The 15,825-nt window shown below is 44.7% G+C and overlaps 1 protein-coding gene across 10 annotated transcripts in view; it reads right to left on the minus strand.

Moving 5' to 3' along the window:
• The window catches only part of Dapk1 (death associated protein kinase 1), a 209,150-nt gene that overhangs the window by 72,429 nt on the left and 120,896 nt on the right, over window positions 1-15,825 (minus strand). For 9 of the 10 annotated variants that reach the window (XM_004862456.4, XM_004862457.3, XM_004862458.4 and 6 more), the window contains one exon: window positions 589-727. In XM_004862456.4, coding sequence (XP_004862513.1) covers window positions 589-727 — 139 coding nt within the window. Of the gene's footprint in view, window positions 1-588; window positions 728-3,246; window positions 8,967-15,825 lie in introns of those variants that run through there. The other variant, XM_087204824.1, reaches the window with a different exon arrangement.

Raw genomic sequence — 15,825 nt, forward strand, 5'->3', positions numbered from 1 at the left:
TTGAATCTAACAGTGTCACTTCCTGCTGTCCCTGTGTGTCTTTCCTTCCCTAAGAGTACAGCTCTGACAGCCAGGATCATGACCTATATCCCTTCTCATTGTCCATAATGCCTCGCCTCCAGCCAGTCAAAAACTTCACATAGACAATCTCAGAGCTGGGTTTGCTCTGCAATCATCATCAGGGTAAGGTCACACCCTTTGTCTCAGGTGGACAGTAGAGCACAAGACCCTTTCCACTGATGGGAACAGCCACAGGTGGATGGAAACCAAGCCCAATGACTGCTCAAAATACCCCAGGAACCAAGAACAGCCCCTCACCTAAGACCTGGCTATAAGACCTTGCCTCTGCCCCAAGGATTCTTGACTATAATGATTAATCTTAAGCTCTATTCCACAAAAAGTTTAGGCTTTCCATCAGTCAGCATGCATTACATGCTTGTCAATTTATGTTAATAGTTCCATTTATTAAAACCATACAGGAAAAAATATATGTCTTTCAGTTGTCTCAATCAATTTTTCTTAGCAAACAAACCACCAAAGCTAGGCTCAGCATAAGCTTCTTTCTGGCTCCCACTCTCAGAAACATACCTTAAGATCGAAGTGGGCAATCTGAAGGGTGTGCAGGTAGTAGACACCATTAAGAATTTGCTTGAGAAATTCAGTTGCTTCCTCTTCAGTCAGAGATTCCTTTTCAGCTAAGAAGTCAAACAGTTCACCACCTGCAACACTGAAAACCCAGAAGCAGAGTTTCCTGGTGACAATTCTGTTCCACAGCAACTCATTCTTTCCTACACTTACTGGCATGCTCACATCTCAGACATGAAGAAGCAAGAAGATGTGCCCAAACCACTAAGTCCAGAGTCAACATTCTCTGCATTCTGAGAATTGTTCATTCAGGTAGTGCTTGAAAGCATTTGGGCACCTCTTTTCTAAGGTGTCATGTTTGCAAATGAGAGGACAAAGAACAATGTATCTTTAAAAACATTTTAATTAAATGTGCTTAGAGGTCTTCACTCACTGATGGGAACAAAACTACATGCCAGTCTTGTGCAGGATTTACAGAATCAATCACCCTATCTCAATTAGACAGCACCCAGAAAGCTTATAACCTTTAGGTTAATCCATTTTTTTCAAACGAAGCATAAGTGGCTTCACAAGAATTTTCTTTTGGTTTGTTATTTATTTACATGTAAACACATTTATAAATGTGATTGATAAAAATCACATCTAGTAACTGATTTAAGAAATATTTTAGTTAGCAAGAATGAACTCACACAAAATTGAAATGTATATGGCTAGCCTGTCTCCCTGGCCAGAAAGGAGGGCAGTGGTCAGTGCTCCCCAGCCATGGGCACTGTTACATTCTGCCCTCCCAACAGTGCCAAGCATACAGCATATTCTCAGAACTTTTCTATCCAGTGATAGAGGAACAAACTCCCCTAAAAACATTATACTAGTGATTAATAGCAAAACAGACCTCTTAATAAGAGTTTTTACAAATTAATCTTATCAAGTTCAACCATATATTCACAACATGATAATTAAGTGTAACATTCTTTATCTTTCTCCTGGCAAGACAGCCTCAGAAACGTAGACACACCTACTGGATTTATATCCATTTGGAGTATGAAAACTGGTACTCATGAAATTAAACAATAATTACAAAAAGTAGGTTTTTTTAAAGAAAAGTTTTAGATCCCACTAACCCTTCAAAGTGGTATCTGTCTGGATGTGCATAGCCCAAGGTCTGCTAGCCTCAGAACTGCATGGGGATGTCTTAGACATGCAGACTGTGGGCCTATCTTTCAACCTTATGATGGGGGGTTCCGAGAATGGAGACCAGGAAATTCAGCATTCTTAACAAGTGCTCCAAAAACTGAGAATACTTTTTCTGAATGTGAATTCCATGCTCCCTCCGTAAAGCTTCCCTCTGATTTGCCCAGAGTGAGCTGACTCTCCTAGCCCTGCACTCAAACTCAAGGGCCTGGCAGAAGTAGGGAGCCCTCCTCCAAATGGTCCTCAGGCTTCTTCCCTGGGGATAGCACAGGAGCTGAGCCCAGTGAGGATGCTGAGGTGTCCATGTGAGCAGCAGAGGCCTGCAGAAGGTGCGGGCCCATGTAGGGCAGACTGCCTCTTCTTCCTGCACCTCCAGCCTTGCTCTGGGCAGACACAGCAGGCCTGCCCTCCCCTGTGCTGTGCCCTTAACCATGAATCCTCTACTGTTTCCTCATTCAACAATGTGAGGTCCATTCAACTCTTACTACTCCTAAGTACATGAGGAGAGGGAATCCTTCAACTATAGGGGAGAAAAGGAAACCAGGAGACTGGGAACCAACTACCCATGACAGATGCCTGATTGCCTGTTTGCTCTGTGGGTCTCTTGTGGATGTCCAGTTGTGTGTGCCTCTCACCATTCATACAGAGGGCTGGGTTCGAATCTTAGTTCTGTCATGGCTGACCCTGTGATTTGTAGGTTTTCCTTTCCCTCTAAGCCTCATTTTCCAACAAATATAGGACCTATTTCTTTGAAACTTATGAGGATTGAAGTTATAGCAATAGACGGATGCAAAGAACTGCCATGTCTGGAACAAGGTGGAGGTCCAAAAAGTGACAGCTATTGATACCTAAGAAAGGGGGCTATCTGCACAGGACACTGGAACCCATCCCTAGGCAGGCTCCAGCATGACCCTTCCACTGTCTACTCCAGCTGAAGCTGCTTCTTTGGTCAGAAGCGACCTATATTTCCCAGGTTGGGGGGAGTGGTGCAGGGAGAGAAGAGGCAAGATGGGGAGGAGGAGGAGGAGGAGAAAAGGGAAGAGGAGAGGGGAGGAGAAGAACAATGACAACAGAGATTCCCTTTGTGGTTCCGGTACCCACCCCTCTCCCTGACCTCCTCTCATTCACAGACAGTGCTCTCCTAACTGCCCATGCCTTTTCCTCACCATGAGAAGGGGCTGCTGGGGTTCGGCTGCCTGGAGCTGGGGCAATCTCACAGCACACAAATGGCTGTGGTGCACAGGCTCCTGGAGTTCCTCCCAGGGGCCCCATGGCCAACCCTTCTGGCCTGCCAGGCCACCGTAGCTTTCCTAGCCCAAGCTCTGTCCCTCCATACTGGCTGCTTTCCCCTGCTAAGCTCCACCTTCTTCAGGTCGGCAATCTCACTCCCCTGGCAGCTGCAGCCTCCAGTCTGAAGGGCCCTCGAATCACACCCTGCTAGGTTACTCAGCCTCACCAAGACGCAGATACCTTTTGCATAAAATTGGATAGAGCCATCACATCTGACGGAGTTCACTCCAGAATGGAAAGAAGCTCAGCAAACGTTGACGTTCTTCTTCCCATGTGGCTTTGAACTAGAATTCTTCCCATGGCTGCAGTGGTGTGCGGCAATGTTCTCCACGAGGCTCCGTGAGCTTGCCATGGGGAGAACTCTGTTCCCAAGATGTCCTGTTCCCACAGCCACTTCTGGCTGCCCACACAATGTCACCGACTATGGAGTTGGGATGGAATGTGCACGAGCAGCTCTGCATCCTCGGTGGCTGCCTTTGGCACAGCACTGCTCACTGTGGCATTCTGCTTCCCAAAGGCAACCAAAACAGACCTTATGCATGTGCCCTTGAGTGCTGTCACCTTGCCACTCTCCCTCTGGGGCTCCACCTCTGGAACCTCACAGGCCCTGTGATCACTTCGGCCAGTGAGACATGGTAGAAGTGACACTGAAAAGAGGTCCTTCACAGGCCAGCTGGCCCTCACACCCCGCCTCCTGAATCCCTCACGTAAGGCCTGATAACTGCAATTATCCCCAAGCCACTGTACCCTATGGAGAAAGCACGGAAAAAGAGACGCCCACAGGGGAAGAGGGCAAAGGACAGCGAGCAAGAAAGGCACCTTGCAGGTGGACCCTCCGTCCCAGCTGAGGCCATGCAAGCCAGACTGTCCATCTGAGGCCTCCCAGAATTCCTCACGTAGTGGATTGACTAACAGTCAACTTGTAATGCCCGGCTGAAGTGAATCAGCATGGTCTGGGCGTAAAAGATCCACCTGAACACTGTTACCAATAGCCATAAAAAGAGAAGTGGAGGGGAAGATCTTGGCCTATTGATTTGCTAGGAGAAGCTTGCTGGAGATGGTTTTCTTGATGTGAACTAGGCTGTTGTCTGAGGAGGATCTCGGGGCCTTGCTGTCCCTGGGAATGGCTGCTGTTTTCATCAGAGGAGCTCTGATCTTTACTGTGAGCATCACTTCCTGGCTCCAATGTGGATCCCTTAGCTTGGTGGCACAAATCCTTCACCTCAGCAGCATAGGTTTTCTGGCTTCCACCACTGGCCTTTGGGCCTTCCAGGTGCAGATCCTCAATAAGGACAAACATAAGACATTGCCGTGGGCTCTAGGTCACTGGCTGGACTCGAGGAGGACATTGCCTTGGACTCTAAGCCTTTAGCTGGATTTGTGTGGGAAACTGCTGGGATCTAGGCTCTCATTCTAGCTGAATCCTTTGGGCTTCTAGTGTGCAGTTAATCTCTTGCACTCCTTTGCATTTGACTTTTTGGGTAGTTATCATAAAATAATCTTGTAAGTTATGTGTCCTGTATTTAATGTATTCCCCCGCCGAATCCTGCTGACTACAGCACCTCACCCCTCCCCAACTGTGAGCAAAATAAGTCACCACGAGCACCAACTCATTGCCACTTCTCTGAAGGACCTGCCTGCCATCCCCTCTGCTGAGGGTGGTTCAGCCTTCATCTCCTCCAGGGTTCTTGTGTGCTTCAGAAAGCCCCCAGACTGAAGGTCACACCTTCCCCAGGAAGCCATGTCCAGTGGTTGATCAATGTGGGCACATAAAGCAGGAACCAGAAAACTCTTCTACAAAGGGCCAGACATTAAATACTGTAAGCTTGGTGGGTTTTACAGCCACTGTTGAAACCTTTTACTCTGTGAATGTAGTATGAATGCAGCCATGCATATATCTGGGTGTAGCTGTGTTCCAACAGAACTTTATTGATAAAAACACATGCCCGCTTGAATCTGGCATAGGCAGTAATTTACCAACCCATGATGTAAAGAACAAATCATCCCTGCCCAACCTCCACAGCTCTCCAGGGTCATTCTGGCTCTTGAACTGCTTGCTAGCTTCTTGTGGAGCCTGCAAGACAGCTCAACTTTGCCATCCCATCTCTGTTCCCTTCTCCTCTCCAAGTCCAGATCCTAAATACAGATCTCAACAAATGCCTGCACACACTTCTCCATCTCAGAGTCTGCTTTCCAGAACTCAGCCTAAAAAGCAGGCTTGCCCTTCTCTGGGCCTGGTCACCTCATGCCTATTCAGTCTGCATGTGTGAGCAACTCAACTTCACAGCTTCCTGGCCCTGGGAGTGAGGACCAGGAAACCTTGGAGCCCCTTAAGTCAGGGACCAGGACTGCAAAGCACCAGTGCCAAAAATAGGGAGCATCAGCTGGTCCTTTCATTTTCTTCAGCTACCCTCCCACAACACTGCTTCAGATTTCAGGTTGCTCATGTCGCAGCCCACACCGTGGTTTACCTAAGGAGCCACAGACACCAGGATGAAGAGTGCTCTCATTTGAAGAGTGCCTGCTCTGAAAGCCCTACATATATACTTAGTGTCCTTCTCCTTTATTCTTACTTACCTTGCCTTGTCCCTACTGATGAACTTACCCTCCCTCATTCCCACTTACTCATCTACCTCCACGGCAACACAGGAAGGCAGATGTGTTAGGCATGAACTTCTGCTTATAAAGCCATTAGGCATGAATCAAAATAACTGAAATAAATGATTTCAGCAAAGATCTGGAAACATGATAATCACTGTTTAACAACATACCCATATCAAGTCCCTCAAATCTCAGAATGTAGGAAATGATTTTTTTTTCTACACAGGCATTTCCACATACATGTTTAGAATCAACTTAAATGCTCACTAAGTTGCTGCTGAGCAAGGATGGTGGCGCGTGCCTGTGATTCTAGCACTTTTGGAGGCTGAGGCAGGAGGATTGCAAGTTCAGGCTCAGCCTGGGCAACTGAGTGAAACCCTGTCTCCAAAAAAGAAGTTCTTGCTGAATATGTTAACAAGAAAATAGATCAAACTTTGGTACTTTTTGTTCCACATTCTATGTTTTGTTTGAGAGAAGAAAAATTGATGGAAGGAGAGATGGGTATTCTGTGCAGCAGATTTAGGACCACCCTTATTAGGTCTTTGAGTCAGAAAGCTTTAAATTCCAACATAAAATGGAAGTTGTGCAAAATGCATGATAATTAGCATGTTATTTTTCACTGAGAGCTAGAAAAAATGATTTCTTCTCTTCCCTGAGTCTTTTGCTACCAACAAAGCCCTCCTCAAGTTAAGCCATAATAGAACCTAATTAGGATAGCTCACAGCTTTAAAAATAAAGTGGACTTTCTGGGTAGTATGTACAGAAATGGGTTTAAGGAAATTGCACTAAAAATGTTCCCAGTTATTGCTCCTACAGGCCTCCAATTTCCATATTAAAACACTATAAAGAGTTTCTGACTCTTGTTAGGAATAGTCCAAAGATATGACAGGATTTGATTCCGTACCAGCTCTGGTCCAAACACAAAGCCCAGCACTCCTGGCTACATGCTAACTAGCTGATGAGGGCGATTTAAGACAACTGGTCGACCCATCAATGTTGGGGTACATTTCGCCATTTGGGGTCACAGATCAAGCAGTGATCGGAAGCTGTTGGGAGCAATTCTACATGATTTTTGGGAAAATCATTTCATAATTAAATCATGATTAGGGCCTAGTTTTCCTGTCTACAGGCCAGCTATGCCAAGTCCAGATATAACTCCATTTTCCCCTCCAGTCTCAGCTAAGACCTCAATGGTCCCTTGATGCTGTGATGCTCCAGGGCAGGACTATACCAGCTGGAGACACCCTGCAAGGAACCAAATCTTCATCTGCATAGTTCCTCGTGGTTCTAGGATCATCACTGCACCCTCTGAGTCAACTGCTACTTTTGTTTCCCCTGATGTTTTGAATAAAGGTGTGGCAAGCTCGGGATCTCGGAGTCTTTGCCACCCAGAGCTACATTGATCAGGCCAAAGCTCAGCTTCTTCTCTAAGTCTCATTTTCTGTCTATATATTAATTAATTCACCTTGTGTTGTCATGGCTTGCAGGAGACTAGGACTTATCGCAGAGGTTCTAGTAACGTCCCCTTTCCCTGTTCCCTACAGGAAGCCAAAGAAATAAACCAGGAACCACACGTGTTCCCTGAGGCCCATGCTGTTATGGCTTATGTGCTCATAGGTGGGGCTTTTTCAGAGGTAGCTAGATCTAGAGTGTGCATTGCTTGGATTAAAGGTGTGTGGTTACTAAATCAGTTCACTGATTGGTTTGGCACTGCCCTAATCCTGGTAGCCTGGATACAATATAAGGGACAAAAAGAGGCTTGTCTTCTCCCTCGCTTGTTTTTTGCTGTCTTTCGCCCACCATGGGCTGTTTCTCCTCTGTGGTGCCTGTCTGCCATGCTGCCTTGGGGCCAGCCTATTATGGACTGAAACCTCTACAAACTGTGACCTAAATAAACCTTTCCCCCTTTAATTTTGGGTGTCAGATATTTTGTCTCAGCAATGAGAGAAAAGTAACCAAGACTGAATGTGGTACGAGAGAAGTGGGGTCCTTGCTAGGACTATACCTGACCATGTGATTTGGGAGCCTTTGGGACTGGCTTGTGGGAAGAGTTTGGAAAGGTTTGGAGATGCCAGATCAAAAGGTAGAGTTGGAATGTCTTAGGCTGTATTTGATAGGAGATTCTGGTCAGAGCTCAGAAGATCAGAAGGCTGACAGAAATCCTGCCAGTAAAGACCAGGCTTGGGGGCTGGGGATTTAGCTCAGTGACACTGTGCCTGCCTTGCAAGTGCAAGGTCCTGAGTTTGAACCCAAGTAACAACAACAACAAAAAAGACCAGGCTCAGGAGGTTTCTGCTGGGAAGGAGGACTGGATTCGCTGCTAGACTCCAGGCAATGTGTGTTATGCCTTGGCAGAAAGTTTGCCTGCATTTTCCTCGTGTCCAGAGACTTTGCCTGAGCCTAAGATTAAGGGCAGTGGACTGGTTCATCTGGCATTAGAAATTTCAAGGCAGCCTGATGCTGAGGAGGTGCCACGGCTGCTGTGGGGGGCTTCTAGCCAGATTTATGTCGATTTAAGAGCAAATTGCCCAGCAGAATGATTTAAAATGTTCTGAGTTTGGCCAGAAGGGAAGGTCCAGTAAAACTGTGGACTGCAAAGACAGAGCAGAGGAGATCTTGATTGCTGAGAAGGAAAAGGAGAACAGAAAAGATGGCCTGAGGGTACAAGAAGCAGCAGGACTCCACCCTTTACAGCCTCAAAATTGCAAAAGTGAAAGACTTTCCTTTGACAAGAGAGCACCAGAGCACCATGTTCTAGAATGGCGCCAGCCTAGGAAGTTGTTCCTTGGGGATCTGGTTCATAAGCACTGACTCCTATAGCCAAGAAAGAAGGAAGCCTGGGTACTGCTCCAGCTAGCAGCAGACCTTGGCATCACCCACCACATGGTGCTGGTTTTAGGTGCAGGCAGAATGCAAGAGTTGTGGGGTGAGGAAGGCGTCCACCCGGATTTCAGGAGGCCCGGGAGGCCAGGCAGGGTGGCCCTGGGAGGGCGGAGTGTGAAGCTGAGTGTGAAGCCGAAGGTGCAGTGGAGACCCCAGAAGTTTGGAGAAGCCAGGAATGTGGATCCTCTGAGAAAACTGCAAGGAAGAACTGCCACAAGAGAGAAGCCATGGAGCAGGGCCACCCAAGCCCTCTGGAGTTCACAGAGGTTGCCAGGCATGCTGGAAGTGGAACTGTGGGATTTTATGCTAGTTCTGCCGGATTTTGGTCTTGCTTTGTTCCCATTCCTTGCTGTCCCCGTTTGTAATTTTTAGAATGGAAATATCTACCTTACGCCACTGAATGTTGGAAGTGCTTTACTTTCTTTTCATTTGCACAGGCACCTGCAACAAAGAATTTGCTTTAGATCTCAAAGGAGACTTTGGACCTGGAGTTTTCAGCAATGTTGAAACTGTTAGGACTTCAATAATTCTTAGACATGCACTAAATATACATGGGCCTTTGGGGGAACAGGGTCAGAATGCTGTGGTTTGGGTCTAGATGTTCCCTCAAAGCCTCATGTGGTCCTAGGTGGGGTTTTTTGCAGAGGTGGCTGAATATAGAGTGTGTGATGCTGGGATTAAGGCTGTGTGGTTACTAAATCAGTCCCCCGATTGGTCTGGCACCATCCTAATCCCAGTATCCTGGATACAATATAAGGGACAGAAAGAGGCCGGTCTTCTCCCTTCCTTGCTTTTGCTGTCTTCTGCCTGCTGTGAACTGTTTCTCCTCTGTCATCCCCCTCTACCAAGCATCCTGCCTTGGAGCCAGCCAATTACGAACTGAAACCTCTATAAACTGTGAGCTAAATAAACCTTTCCTCCTTTAACTTTGAGGTGTCAGGTATTTTGTCTCACGAATGACAGGAAAGTAACTAAGACACAGGCTCAGGAGTCTGGCCCCCAATCTGCACAATGAGAGACGGTGTGGCCACAAGGGACCCCAAACTCCAACAATGGCCTGAGGTGTGGGTGGCTGTAAGGGAGGTAGGGAAGCACCCTAACTTCTCTGATTCTCAACTTTGCTAACTGTAAATAAGATTGAACAATTAGGTCAAGTTACTTCTCTAACTTTGGTGCACCTTGTGCTAACTGGGTAAATTTTTAATGCAATTTCCTAGAACCTACTTCCTGAGTGGGCCCAGAATCTATATTTAATGAGTAATCCCAGTGCACATGGACCACCTTCTGAGAGGCTGATCTCTCAGGTCCTTTCCAGCTCTCATTCCCTCCTCAAGTTCTGTGATCGTGTATGTGTAGCCGCTGCTGTGCCTACCACATTTAAATTTCCTTATGGGCGCATAGCTAATGTGCATTTCCCAGGTCCCTTGAATCCAGGACTAGCTCTGGCCAATGGAATACCGAGCACAGTGATGTGCACACTTTAGGTCTCACCCCCAGCACATCCCACATGACCTCCACTCATATTTTCACTTTGGCCGCCTAAACACAGATGACCAGCATGAGATTCCAAGGAAGACCAAGAGCAGCAGACAGCAGAAGTAAAAGAAATATGGATCCCTGAGCCACTGCATGGAAGACAGCTACCCAGCCTGTCACATGTACAAACTAATTGCAGGGTTAGAAATAAATCTTATTATGTTAAGCCACTGAGATTTTATGGCTGTGTTCCCTCTGCTCCAAACATAGATATATTCAGTCAGAAATATGTAACAATGTAACCCATCATTAAAAATAACAATAACCAATGCAAAGCACAGAACACACTGTTGCAGTTATCTACTGCTGTGTAACAAATCTCTCCAGGATGCCAGTGGTTTTAAACCTGATCAAGTGCCTCTTCCTGCAGTTTCATGTCTTTCTTTAGGTGGTCTGCCCATCTAGGCTAGTTGGCCTTTTCCCTATTGGTAGACCATTCACATGGCATTCACAAAAGTCACACAGCATCAAAAGTGAGCCAGAACCTCATCCAGATTCAATAAAAGAAGGCTCAGAGTGGACATACAGATGGAGAATTTCAAGGATCTGGACAAGCACGGAGGACAGGAAATAATGCTAAAGCCATCTTTGGAAAATACAGTGCCACAGTGACTGTGAGAGAAGAAATGTATACTTTGAAAATTTAGGTATAGGTAGTGTACTAGTTTATTAGGTCTGCACTAATAGAGTATCATAAATTAGGTGGTGTGAAATAACAGAAATTTACTATCTCAGAATTCTAGAGAAGTATAAAATCAAGGTCTCGGCAGGGCCTTTTCTCCCATTGGAAGTGTGTTGGGCAACCTTTCTTGTCTCTTGCCGGCTTCTGGTGGTTTGTCAGAGATCTGTGACACTGCTTGGCTTGCTGATGGTGACTCCAGCCCTCTGCCTTCACTGAGTCTCTTCACGGGGCTGTGTCTGTGTCCAAAGTCCCCACCTTTCTGAAGGACACCAGTCACACTGCATCAGGACCTACCCAGTGACTTCCCTTTACCCGATCACATACTGCACAGGCCCTGCTCCCACATACTATCATCTTCTGCGATCCAAGAAGTTAGAACCTCAACATATTCTGGGGGTTGGAGAGGGGAGCCTCTGATCCAACCTATAACAGTAGTAATTGTTCTCAGGCTGCAAATAAACCACTACAGCTAGCTAAAGAGGCTCAGGGAAAAGAAAGCAACTTATGGGAGGGATATTTAGAGTTCAGTAAAAGTTTCTCATAGCCTTACTTCTGCATTGTTCTATGCTTTTCATTGGATACTTAATAAGGAAGGGTTCAATCACACAGTGTCAGAATAATTTTAAAATGTAGGCCAGAAAAATGGGATGAGAAATCCAAATTAGGTCATAAAATTGTATCAGCATTTCCCCAAACATTTTGAGATGATTTTTCTTTTAAACATAACTATCCTGATATCCACATGGGAAGAAATGAGGTGGTACTCAACTACCTCTTGGCATTAACTCTAAATAAACTAAAAGCTAAAATGCAGTGCTCCTTTGCTATTTAGTTGTATTTAAGTTTTTCTTATTAATCTAGGACAGTGGTGGCAAACCGATGGCACATGTGTTATCTGTTTTGCTTTTAGGACAAAAGATATTAACGTGAGTTGTTTTTTCTAAACTGAAACCTATAGTACTGGCACTTTGCAATACGTAAGTGTGTTTTGGGCTGGAGTTTGAGCACTTGTCTCTAAAAGGTTAGCCATCACTGATCTAGGGAAAGCCTTGAAGGAGTTTCATATTCTTTCTCATATTCTAATTTAAACTTCTTGTGTCACTGAGCACCTCATTAAATGAAAAACTGAAGCTAAGGGATAAGAAGGAAAAAATGAAATATAATGCATTCCTCTTCTGCATTTTAGAAACAGTTATGAACTTATAGTTGGAAACATCTAAATGTTCCTCTCAAAAAGTCTGAGAATGCCATTCTCTCCTTATGTACTGGGTTGCTCCCAAGTCAAATGAATGTCATAAGCTGCTGGGGATCTTCCCCAAAGAATTAAAAGAATCATACCACAGTGATATATATGTGCGCCCATGTTCATAGCAGCACAGTTTGTGATAGCTAAAACTTGGAAACAGCCCAAATGCCCATCAACTGGAGACTGGATCAAGAAAATGTGGTTTTTTAATAAAATGGAGTACTACTCAGCCATCAAAAATGAGAAATTAGAGCCATTTATAGCTAAGTGGATGCACATTGAGGCAATACTCTTAAGTGAAATAAATAGGACACACATGTGTAAATACCGAATAGTTTCTCTGGTGTGAGAAACTGAAAGTGTAAATAAGGACTAAAATGTATAATAGGTAATGTGAAATAGGACAAAAAGAGGCAAAGGGGAAGGAAGTGGGAGGGATAGGGGAAAGGATAGAAGGGAATGGGATTACTATGATAAAATGGAAAAATAGGAACAAAATCTTTGTAAATAGGGAGGAATGGAGGGGTTGAAGGGAGGGCTGGGCAAGGGTGAAAAATAAGAACCAAGAGAGACTATGTAAAGGTGCAAATTTCCAATGATGAATGTCATTATATTGTATCCCTAAAATGTACCAATGATTAGAATGAATAATCGATGATGCAAAATAGGAAGAAAAGGTCCAAAGGGGTAGGGGTAGTGGGAGGGGCAGGGGAAAGGAAAGAAGGGAAAGGAAAAATGATGAGAAATGGAAAAAATGGAAATAAAGTCTTTGTAAATAGGGAAGGGTGGAGGGTGTGAAGGGAGGGCTAGGAATGGGGAAAAAATAAGAACCAAGATGCATTATGTAAAGGTATAATTCCCAATAAGAAATGTAATTGTGTTGTATACCTACAATGTACCAATAAAATAATTTAACAAAAAAAAATTTCAAGAGAGCAAATGAACTAGCAGGGACTTGGTTTTCAGAGAGTTTGCATAAAAACCAGGAAGAAACTTTCTGAAGGTCTCTAAAGGCAGACTATTTCTCAGTGATAAAAGATACTGGAGGTCGCATCCTGAATTTAAATCGGCTCTGTGATCTCAGGTTAAATAACTTTCTGAGGAACACTTTCTTAGTCTATAAAATGAGAATATTACTACCTACAGTTCGTTATACTGATGGGATGACTGAGGACGCCATGACTTAGGGTACAAGAGCCTGGCACAGGGCAAGGATATTAACATACTTGCAGCGATCTTTGGACTCAATTCCTTTTAGCCATAGGTCTCTGTGTAAGAAAATCCTTGGAATCACCCTATGTGTAACCCTTGTCCAGATACTAAGCTTAGTGTGTGACTCCAGTGTGGCTGTTGTACTAGCAACAAAATAAGGCCACACGTGCTCTTCCGTTAAAGGGTATGGAAAGTTCTGGTGTCCATGTGTGGCCAGCTTGGCATCAAGTCCTTTTGAGGACACCCTCCAGTCAGAGTGCCCTTAACCCTCTTGCCTAAACAACATGGTGCTTGTCTTCTTGACTTCTTTTCGTGTGCTTGGGAAGACTGAAACTAAGACTTTCTTGAGAGGGTAATGACAACAGAAAGTAGAGAGTCACAGTAAACAGATGGTCACGATCTCAAGGCGTGGGTGTGAGGAAACTCCCTCCTACCTATCCCTGGCCACCTCCCCTTTCTCCCGCTGCCTCACAGCTGCTCTCAGGGATATCTAGGCCCCTCAGCCCAAATGGAGGAGGAAGGCTTGCTGAGGAAGGTGCTGATTCCTTTTTCTGTAGTCCTTCCATTTGGAAAGAACTGAGCCTCAGCCTGGTCTCTTTACAATAGAGTCTCCTTTAAAAACATTAGAACAGTTATCTATAAAACTCGGAAGTTGCTTCCGACCAGCTGCCCTCCTTCCAAGTCCTGGCCACCCTCCTTCCTACCTCACCCAAAACAAGCACCATTACGAACACAGCGTAGAACATTCTGGAACTTTTTCTAAGTAGTCTATGAATCACATGACATTATTTAATGTGTATTTTAAGGACATGAATCATATCAGACTGCATGCACAGCAATCCCCTTTGTTCCAGGCAGCTTCACTGCTATCTCCTGTTCACCTGGCTATCAAGTACAGTATGTTTGGCCATTCCCTGACTGACGGCCTTCATGTTTTGCCAAATCTTCACTATCACAAGCTATAAAGCAGTGAATTCTTTCTGCACCCAGTACTCTCAGGATTTGACAGTTTTTCTAGACCCTAGGATAACGTAGCCCAATGTGGAATTTCTGGGTAACGAGTTATGCTTGGTAATAGGTTATGCTGGATCAACTTATGTTTTGATCAGTAATTTACACTCCTTTGGTTCACAGTACCACTTGCTTTGTATTACAACTTTTGGCCAATTTGATGGGTGAATAAAATAATGAATATTTTAGGAGAATTTCCTTTCTTAGTAACAATACTGATAATCTTTCACATGTTTATTTTGAATGGTGTAAACAGTTTTCTATGCCCATTATCCATTTTCCTATTAGATTCTCATTGTTTGAAATTTTAATTGATTGTGTTCCTTACATATTCTGGATACTAAATTGTGTTCTTTTATGCATTCCAAATATTTTCTGCCAGTGTGTCATTTGCTTTCTAACTTTGCTTAAAGTGACATTCTATTAAAAGGAACTTTAAAATTTTGATGCAAACTTACTGATTTTTTTCTAAACCAAATGGAGTAACAGGTGGAATTTAGTAGTTGTATGAATTAGAGTATTCAATCTTTCTGTGCTGGTAAATATTCAGCATGGTTGTCTGTGAACAGAGCAGATGAAATCTGACAATTTTTTCCCAGTACTGCTTTTCCTCCCTCAAGTCCCCACGTATTTCTATATTAGGAGCTGCTTGAAGGCAGCATCACATCCTCTGGACTCTTCGAGCCTGTCACAGTGGAAAGCTAGGGCTCCTAAGAGCCAATTACGTGCTTCTCCCCCTAACTCCACATCTAGTGACACTGCACTGGTAGCTGGAAATTGGCCATGGGGGAGTACCTGCGTCCTGGAAACAGGCAAGCATTATAAATCCCATAGAGAACAAATTCTTCGCCATTTACCAGCATGCCACTATGAATCATTGAGAGCTGCTGTGTCTGCAGATGGACAACTCAAGCTGGAAAATCCCGCGTCCCACAGGCCTAAAATCTACCCTTGGTAACACAGATCTTCATGTTCCTCATAGAACAGAGGCTAAAAACCTTTCTGGGAGGGGTTTTTTTCTGGGTGACAGTTGCAACTATTTCTCTGCTACATATTCCTCTTTGCTTTTCTTAAATCATCTAAAACTTTACACACATTTTTTCTCAAGCATCACACACAAAATAGGTGTCTGTCTTTGGTACATGTTAGGGTTTAGATCAAGAAGAGCCTTCCAAACTTTCACGGGCTTGTTGACTGGATCATGGGAGCACTGTAGTTGACCTGCTGTTAGGAAGCAGGGTCTGGCTGGAAGAGGTGGGTCACTGGGGGTGTGACCTAGAAGAATATATCCCTTCTGAGTCCTCCTTTCCTCCTTCCTCTCTCTCTCTGCTCCGGGGCTGCCATGGCATGAGTGGCTTTCCTCAGTCCAGACCCTTACTCTCTGCTTTCTGGCCACCAAGATATGAGCAGCTTTCCTCCACCCAGGCCTTTCTACCATGCCATTTCTGCCTTGGAGCTAGTAGACTATGGACTGTAACTTTGAGCCAAAACAAAGTGTTCCTTAAGTTGCAGGTGTCAAGTATTTGTCTCACTGATGAGAAACTATCTAAGACAAATTCTGCTACCAGAGAACCAGAGGCATTGCTGT

The sequence above is a fragment of the Heterocephalus glaber genome, unplaced genomic scaffold (assembly GCF_053883595.1).
Source record: "Heterocephalus glaber isolate CG9 unplaced genomic scaffold, H.glaber_assembly_v1.0 deba00000546, whole genome shotgun sequence".
NCBI lineage: Eukaryota > Metazoa > Chordata > Mammalia > Rodentia > Bathyergidae > Heterocephalus > Heterocephalus glaber.